Source organism: Balaenoptera acutorostrata, chromosome 5, assembly GCF_949987535.1.
Source record: "Balaenoptera acutorostrata chromosome 5, mBalAcu1.1, whole genome shotgun sequence".
NCBI lineage: Eukaryota > Metazoa > Chordata > Mammalia > Artiodactyla > Balaenopteridae > Balaenoptera > Balaenoptera acutorostrata.
The window spans coordinates 33,545,373-33,555,065 of NC_080068.1; the positions used below are offsets into that span (position 1 = coordinate 33,545,373).

At 41.9% G+C, this 9,693-nt stretch overlaps 1 protein-coding gene across 7 annotated transcripts in view; it reads right to left on the minus strand.

Annotated features, from left to right (window-relative positions):
- SH3D19 (SH3 domain containing 19) overlaps positions 1-5,510 on the minus strand; it is a 180,480-nt gene extending 174,970 nt beyond the window's left edge. Inside the window, exon 1 of one of the 7 annotated variants that reach the window (XM_057546754.1) lies at positions 5,035-5,504. In XM_057546754.1, coding sequence (XP_057402737.1) covers positions 5,035-5,146 — 112 coding nt within the window. In that variant the 5' untranslated portion in view covers positions 5,147-5,504. Of the gene's footprint in view, positions 1-5,034 lie in introns of all 7 variants that reach the window. The other 6 variants (XM_007189405.2, XM_057546750.1, XM_057546748.1 and 3 more) reach the window with 6 other exon arrangements.
- Between the last annotated feature and the right edge of the window lie 4,183 nt (positions 5,511-9,693).

Consider the following 9,693-nt stretch of genomic DNA (forward strand, 5'->3'; position numbering starts at 1 on the left):
CACGGGTTCGAGCCCTGGTCTGGGAAGATCCCACATGGCCACGGAGCGACTAGGCCCGTGAGCCACAATTGCTGAGCCTGTGCGTCTGGAGCCTGTGCTCCGCAACAAGAGAGGCCGCGATAGTGAGAGGCCCGCGCACCGCGATGAAGAGTGGTCCCCGCTTGCTGCGGCTGGAGAAAGCCCTCGCGCAGAAACGAAGACCCAACACAGCCATAAATAAATAAATTAATTAATTAATTTAAAAAAAAAAAGAATGAGCTTTTCATTTGTGATGAAGAAAGGGTAAACATCAACGACAAGCCACGTTAAAATAGTTTGTATGGTGCAAAGAATGTCAAATGAAGAACTAGTCTCAGTCTTTCGGGGTCTTGTAAGATTGATATATTTCAAAAAGATGCATGAACTCCAAAGCAAAGCAACTACATTTGATTAGAAATGGTGAAGATACAGTTTTACCTCCTTTTTCTCTGCCAACCTGAAACCCCATAACTATTCCCAAAGGGAGAAAAATGTAGACTTAACGAAGCGTCAGATATTTTAACAAAAATATACATAAATAAACGCTAATAACTTTATAGGAAGTATTCACTATGTGCCTAGCTATGTTCTAAAGGTATTACATATACTAATTCACTTAATCCTCAAACCCTATGCAATAGGTTTTATTAATATTCCCACTTTACAAATAAAGAATGGATGCACAGAGAGGTTAGGTAACTTGCACAAGGTCACACAGTAAGAGGTAAGCCAAGAAATGAACCAAAACTGCCTGGTTCTCTTATGCTAAACTCCACTTGCTAGTCACCATGGACTACTTTATATTCTTATTTATTTCTTTAAAGTATATTAGTCTTACCTTCCTTAATTCTATGACATGTTCTTTAAAAGCAGGGAGCCTATTTTATATATTTCTTTGTATTCCTTGTATTTTCTACACCATTTTGCATACATTTTGTTGACAGGATAACTAGACAGGTCTTCTAAAAGAAGTTGGTGAGTGCAGGATTTTTAAACAACGTGTATATATATCCATAGTTTCTATGGGACTTAAAATAACTTCCTCAAAATAAATTAGACAACTTTGAAATTCTCATAACAAAAACTGTAAGATGGTGGCCCAGAAGAATTAATGCAGTTTTCAAAACTACACAACTTACTAGACAGAGCCACAAACTCTGGGCCATATGACCTAGCATGCTATATGAATCAAATTAAAGAAACGACAGTTTATGACTTGAAACACCCAAAAGAGGTAACTGAGGTGCAGCTATACCTAGCTGTATTCTTTTAGATTAAGTCTTTTAACACTTCTGAGTCTCAATTTACTTGTCTTTAAAATGGGAATAATAAAAATGTACCGTCTTCCCTCTCAGGTCATTGTAACAATCAAGTTCCATGAGGCTGTGAAAGCCCCTCCCAAGCAGAAAAGCACCAGATAAATGTAATAAAGTATTTCTAAAATATAACAAGCAACATGCAGGTATAAACGTGCGGAGCATTAAAAGCAATTGACTTGTATTAGCAGCCAGTGGGATAGCTTGGTAAAACATGGACTTTCAGGTCAGACAGACCAGGATTCAAGTCCGCATCCTGCCATTTACTAGCTGCGGGATCTTGAGCAAGTCACTTAAGTATTTCTGAGCGTCAATCTTTTTTTTTTTTTAATTTATTTTTAAATATGTATTTATTTATTTTGGCCACACCAGGTCTTAGTTGTGGCATGTGGGATCTTCATTACAGCATGTTTAGTTGCGGCATGTGTAGTTGCGGCATGCAGGATCTTTTAGTTGCGGCATGCGGGCTTCTTAGTTGCAGCATACATGTGGGATCTAGTTCCCTGACCAGGGATCGAACCCAGGCCCCCCTGCATTGGGAGCACGGAGTCATACTCACTTCAGCTACAAAATGGAGAAAATAATACCTCCCTCACAGGCGCTAGCACGTAAGAAGCAACTGGTTCATAAAGAATACAAAGAATTTTATTCTGTGACCTCATACTGACGATATTAGTTCTTTTACTCAAAACACATTGGAGAAGTTATATCTGTTCTTCCAGCGTTTACCATAAACACATCAACACATATAGAGAGAGTACATTTATTTAGTATTTAGTGTTTAGTATTTATTAAACCCTATTAAGTGCCTACCAGTCTTCCAGGCGATTAAGGGAGGACCTAGAATTTTGTATTCCCTGCCCTTTGGAGAAACAATATAAAAATGTTGTAGGTCAGTCAGAGGTTCTCAGACCCATTTGAGAGTCTGACGAACGCTATGGCGCCTCTCTACAAAGAACGTTAACAACACTTTAGGAGACAATACAGAAGATACAGGAGAATATCTTCATGACCTTGGGGTAGGGAAAGCATTCTTAACCAGGGGGACAGTGAGGGGAGGAGGGACACTAATTATAAAGAAAAAGATTCATAAATACACCTACGTTAAAATTACAGATGTCCACATCAAAAGAAACCACAAACAAACATTTTTTAAATAAACCACAGAGTGGAAGCAGATTTTGCAACACATGCAACCGACAGAAGTTGAGATTCCTGCACAAGTAAAGAACTCCAACAAATCAATAAAAAATGATAAGCAAAAAGTGTGATATAAGAATACAAAGAAAAGAAATTACAGCTGCATGTAACAATAAGGATAAATCTTACAAACTTAATATGGAGTGAAAAAAAGAATGACACTAAAGAAAAATTACAGGATGATTCCACTCATAAGAAGTTGTAAAATAAACAAAACTAAATAATATTGTATAGGGATGCACAGATAAAACTGTACAGGTAAAACTGCACAGAAAAGCAAGGGAATAAAAGTGGTTCCCTCAAGGGGAAGGAAGAAGCCATGACTGGGAGAGAGTAGAGTTTGCTTAGAAATGATAATATTCTATTTCTCAACTTGGGCACAGGTTACAAGAGTTTTACTTTATGATTTACAGGTTTTATACGTTCTCCTGAATGTACATTGTAAAGTAAAAAAACACATTTCCACAACCACACCTAAATTTAGCATGGAGAGAAGAAGTTCACAGACTCCCTCAAGTCCATAAACCCTAACTTTATGATGTCAACCTCTGTGAGATCAAAGAAAAATGGAAAATCTTTAGACTGTGAGGTGGTGGAGGGAGGAGGGAGCGGATGAGAACAGGAAAAGTGAAAGATTAGAAAGATGTTAAAAAGAAGAAACATGAAGCCTCTGGGTCAGTTCCTACTTTTTCACTTGGAGAGAGAACATCCAGCACAAAACGTAACTAACAAATGCCCAAGCTTGGTAAGGAATGCGATGGAGTCTGAAAAACACACGGGAACTAATGAGGGGAAAGAGGAGCACAGCTTGCAAAGAAATGTAAACTATTAAATAATGTGTCTCAAAAGAAAGAAGCCCGATAATGGCCAGTTTAACCCTCTGCCCACTCCATAATATCTCTGCCCCTCACCCCTTAGTGGAGACAGGGTACACTAAATGGTTAGAAACTGAAAACACCAATTTCTGAGTGAAAAAGGACACTGTGTCACGTATCAGCAAAATATTATCATGGAACTTAGAAAAGCTTCTGGTAGCCTTGGGAAATTAGGGAACTGGGAAAAACAAGTTACAAGATGCCATTTCCACCAGCCTTGGAATAAATACACATATTGCAACTAAATGATAAACATCTATCTGGATCATATCTAGTCTGACCTCGGGTACAGCTCTGCACAGTACGTAAGTGAAGCTTTTTGCTGAAGGTAAGAGGAGTCCAAGGCATGTTCAGATCAGTAATTTAACAGCGGAACATCTTTGTAAAGTTTTTTCATTGTATTCTTGCAAGAATTATTTACTCATATCCAGCAATTACCCATTATTTCATTAGGTCTGGGTTTATACCGAACAAAACTATCAGTTATCTTCAAGATGGCTGGTGTTCGTGTGGTTAGTCAAATGCCCCATTTTGATGAAAAGAGTAATGGGCAAAATGAATTATTTTTAAGGCTCCAAGATTGACTATTTTTTCCTGTTCCACTCAAACTCTTTCCTTTCATCCCATTTTCTACCCTCCAGCTGTTCCCCACAGACCCATTATCTTCTTTTAATTCTTCAACTTTCTCTTAGGTTAAGGGAGCCACGTAGAAAAGCTGCTCCACGGCTGGGTGGAATGTTCACGATATTCCACTTTCTAAAGGGGCGTTAATGAATGTTCACATCTGAACCTTTCTCACGGCCTTATCTCCCTTTTGTTGTCACCTCCCTAGGTTTGTTCTTCCCTCTTGTTTTCGGATACCTGGCTTATCCAGTTGGAACCAAAGACCAAAGAATGTCCTCTCTATTCTGTTTAATTGAAAAGGTGCCCCGGAAAGAGGGAAGGGGTGCGGATCTACACTTATTCACTCTTCCACTTCTGTGCCAAACTATTGATCCGGGCCGCCTTTGCGCACCCCCAAAACACAAGTTACAGGCCCAGAAATGATCAGTCCAAATGAATCGCCTTTTGGAAGGCGATATTCTGGACTGGGGGGTGGGGCTGGGGGTCACCAAGTAACTCTAAAGCAAGTCCTATAGAAAATAGGTGAACTCGGGCGGCTGGGGGTTGGGAGGACAGTCACAGGTCCGAAGTTCAAGAGGCACCGAAACCCGACTGGACGATTAGCATGTGGTTCGACCCGGTTGCGACAGCGGAGGCAAACCTATCGGGAGGGGGCATTCTCCACTGGCCTCTGACTCATCCAGAGATAAGTAACCACCCGGGCCACAAGTTCCAAGCCAGCAGCTCCTGGATTTAGTCTGCATGGAAATTTTGTAGTTTCGGCTCCAGGGCCACTAGCAGGTAGAGACAGGTTTGAATTTCCTCGGGCTCGGCCCCAAAGTGAGGATGGGGATAGAAAAGCCACTCTCCCTCCCGTTCGCCTCCCAGAGTTAAAGGTGCCAGTCCCCTCCGGGCGGGCGAGGGAGCCGCCGGCGTCCGGGGCAGGACCTGCGCGGCCCCGGGACGCCCAGCCCTGGGTCCCCGTTGCCCCGGTCCCCCCTCGCGCTGCCCGCGCCCCTCACCTGCTGCCGACTGGCCCGACAGCGCACGGCCCCGGGCGCGGCGCGGACCCCCGAGCTCCCGGCGCTCGTGCAGCTCTTCGTCCTCGTCCTCCCGCCGCCGGCCTTCAGCCATCGACGAGCTGCGGGCCCCGCGCGCCGGCCGCCAGCTCCGGGCGTCCCGCGCCAGCAGCCTCCCGGCCTGGGAGGAGGCCCCGGGGAGGAGGAGGAGGCGGCGGCGGCGGAAGCGGCTACCTCCGCGGCTCCACCTGCAGCCCGCGAAGGAGCGGCCGGGCGCGGGCCGAGCAGGTTTCCCCGCCTCCTCGCGCGCCCCGGCGGCCTCCTTCTCCCGGCTCTGCCTCTCCCACTCTCTTCCCCCTTCCTCTCTCCGGTGTCCGCCCCGCAGAGCTGGAGCCGGGATCGGGCGGGGTCTGGCCGGGCCTCGCCTCCTCTGGGAGGGGTTACCGGCCGCCGAGGCCGCCTCAGAGCCGCACGCGCTGCAACCACCCGCTCCACCAAAACAAACGTGTACAAAATAAATAAACCGGATAGGAAGGGGGGAAAGAGGAGGCGGCCTGGCCTCTTCCTGCCCTTTCACAGTATTCCGGTGTTAACAGGAAACCCATTTGCTTGACACTTAAACCAAAGGAGGAAGAACCTGCCGCTAGCCGGACTTGGAGAGCTGGGGCAGCTGGAGCCTCCGAACTTGGGAACAAACTCGGCTTGGAGTTTGGTAGCGCCTTCGCAGTTGCAAGCTTTTTTCTTTTCCTCTCTTTTCGCCCTTTCAAATCGAGCCTCTGGGCAGAGCCCAGAGGATTTTTAAGGCAGTGAATCGACTCTGTATGATACTATAATAGTGGATACATGTCATTACACATTTGTCCAATCCCACAGAAAGTACAACAGGGAGGGTGAACCCTAATGTAAACCAAAGACTTTGGGTGATTATGATATGTCCGTGTAAATTCATCAGTTGTAACAAATGTACCACTCTGTTGGGGGGGGGGTGTTGATAATGGGGAAGGCTGTGCAGGGGTGGGGACAGGAAGACCTGGAAAATCTCAATCTTCAGCTCAGTTTGGCTGTGAACTGGAACTGCTCCAAAATATAAAGTCTATAATAAAAAAAGTACATCCTCTTCCTTAAGAGCCCGGGACCTGATTATTTGCAGAAAGGCAATTTGGTGAAGTGACAGAGCAGTGTCTCTGGAGTCAGAAGCTGTCACTTGAAGCACTTCCCTAAAGCTGAAAAGAGTGGGCTAAGAAAGTTATTCTGTATCTCTGTATAGTGCACATCTTCGGTTCGCACTCGCACGTACACACTTTCGCACAGAGAGGGGCAGATTCTCACATCTCGGAAAAAGATATCCAAGATGCAGGCAGAGACGTTGCCTGGACATGACTCCATAGGACACTCCCCGATGGAATGAACAGGACTTTCTCTTCAGCCTCTTGCTCTATTTTTGAAAGCTTGTGAGGGCTCCTAATGTTCAGCATGTGAGAGAAACAGAGAGGGAGAAACGGGTCACTGAAAATAGAATCGCCAGGCACACCTGAGCGCTGTCTCTTTACCTTTTAAATAGTGCTTGTTGCTGCCAGAGAAAATCTTTCTGCTTTTAGGCAGAAAAGAACCACGATCGATTGTGTGGAATTGAGGTCAAATTCACAAGTGAAACTTTACTGCATAAGCAGTTAAATAAGTAGACATCCGGACCACTTGAAGTTAAACTAGAAAGAAAGAAAGGTTCTGGACCTTTAGGGTTGTTTTCAGTGTTTGGGTATTTGTCACTTACCTTAGAGGATGAGGAGTCATTTGGAAGCCCCTACCCTGACAGCAGCCCAATTTCACAAAGCTGTCATTCTCCACTATTCAGTTTCTGAGTTTGAAAAGGGCTGAAAGTGTTCTGGATGTCCATCCAATCAGAGCTTTAGGAACCCGTGCCCTTTCGAGGTGTAGGCTCAAGCTGACTTTCCATTCAACAAACACTTATGTAACTATTGTATGACAAATACCACAATAAGTGCTGTGGGGAGATTCAAAAGAAGGAAAGAAATATTTACTCTGGGGCCCATGGTAGGTGCTTTTCACATAGGTTTTCTCATTTTCAATGAACAAAACATATTTCCTGTCCTAGCCTGACAGAGGGGGACTGACCCAGTTTACCACAAAACAAGGCAAAATTTGGTAAATTCTACAATAAATGTATAACCTTAGGCAAGAGTGCCAAGATAATTCAATAGAGAAAGAATTGTCTTTGCAAAAGAGAGAATCTGAACCCCACTTTATACTGTATGAAAGAATTAACTCAAAATGGATCATAGATCTAAATGTAAGAGCTAGAATTATAAAGCTCTTCAAAGAAAACTTCAAAGTAAATTAAATTTAAAAGGTTTAATCCTTAAATAGGATTAAACTCTTATGACCTTGTGTTAGGCAATAGTTTCTTAGAGTGTCGCTTATACCAAAATGTATAAGTGACAAAAGAAAAAATAAATTGGGCCTCACCAAAATCAAGAACTTTTGTGCTTCACAGGACATCATCAAGAAAGTAAAAAGACGACTCTCAGAATGTGAAAAAATATTCGTAAATCATATATCTGTAAGGGACTTGTATGCTGAATATATAAAGAACTTAAAACTCAAAAAAAAAATTAGCCTAATTTTTAAAAGAACATTCTCCAAAGAAGATATACAAATGGCCAATATGAACATGAAAAGATGTTCAACCTTATTAGTCATTAGGGACAAGTAAATTAAAACCTCAGTGTGATACCACTTAACACATACCAGGATGACTAATGTAAAAAAGATAGACGATAACGTGTTACAAGGATATGGAGAAATTTCAGCCCTCATACCCGGCTGGTGAGACTGTAACATGGCACAGCCACTTTGGGAAACAGGTTGGCAGTCCTCAGAAGGTTAACCGTAGAGCTACCCTATAACACAGCACTTCTACTCATAGGTATATACTCAGGAGAAATGAAAACATGTCCACACAAAAACTTGTACCTGAATGCTCACAGTGGCATTATTTATAATAGGCAAAAAGTAGATATAACCAAATACTCATCAATTGGTGAATGGATAATCAAAATGTGGCATTATCCATACAACGGAATATTATTTAGCCATAAAAATGAAGTACTGATATATGCTGCAACATGGATGAACCTTGAAAACATTATACTAAGTTTAAAAAACCAGAGATGTATGGCCCTGTTTATATGAAATGTCCAGAATAGGTTAATCCATGGAGAAAGGAAGTAATGTAGGGGTTTCCAGGGACAGAGGAGAATGGGGAGTCACAGTTAATAGGTATATTATTTCTCTTTGAGGTGCTGAAAATATTATAAAATCAGATAGTGGTGATGGTTGCACAACTCTGAATATACTAAAGGATGAATTTTATGGTATGTAATTATATTCCAATAAAGCTGTTATTTTTTTTTTTAACATCTTTATTGGAGTATAATGCTTTACAATGGTGTGTTAGTTTCTGCTGTATAACAAAGTGAATCAGCTATATGTGTACATATATCCCCATATCTCCTCCCTCTTGTGTCTCCCTCCCACCCTCCCTATCCCACCCCTCTAGGTGGTCACAAAGCACCGAGCTGATCTCCCTGTGCTATGCGGCTGCTTCCCACTAGCTATCTATTTTACATTTGGTACTGTATATGTGTCCATGCCACTCTCTCACTTCGTCCCAAAGCTGTTATTTTTTAAGAAAGGTATAACTCACTCACCATGAAAGCAAGAAAACAAGGACCAGGGAGAGGACTGCACTCCGAAGTCATCATATTGAACTAGAGAAACCAGATAGGAGTTACAGGCAATAACTGCTTAATCATATGAAAGAAAAGGAAAGGTGTGGTCAACTGACAACTCAATAAATATGTCAAAACACCCCACCCACCCCAGTGACACAGCAAGAGCCAAACCCATAGAAGGAAAATGTTAATGAAAATCCACAGCTAAGAGTAGAACAAGATTTGCCCTCAAAGCTTTAAGGTATTAAGAAAAAATTTTGTAAGAGATATTGAAAAACAGCCCACACTACAGAGGAAAATGTTCTTTGCTTCTCACTTTGGATATACAGCCTGAAACAAAATGGTGTGAGAATAGAACACTACAAAAAATAAGAATATACTATATAAATACATATGTAGTACTTGGCAAATAGAAGGCACAATAAATATTTGTTTAATGACTGAGTGAATATAATTCCTTTTTGGTTTTTTTTCCTGCTGAATCATCAGAAGACATGAGTCTCAAGTCCTTTAACTTAAATAAAAAGTAAGTACCTGAAATGAAAAATTCACAGTTGAAGACCTCAAAAAAGAAAAAACAAGGATAGGCAGGGGTGTACAGTGGATTTAAAAAATATAATATCTTCATAGTTTTGTTTCTTAAAATATCTGTACCAAACATGACAGAATTTTAAGATTTGTTAAAGTAGGATGGTGGGTTCATGAGTGTTTATTATGTTATATTATTCTCCATATTGCCTGTGTACTTTTAAATTTTCATTATTTTTTAGAAAAAAATGGAAAAGATCAATGAAACTAAAAGCTCGTTCTATGAAAAGATAAACAAAATTGATAAACCTTTAGCCAGACTCATCAGGAAAAACAGGGAGAAGACTCAAATCAATAAAATCAGAAATGAAAAAGGAGAAGT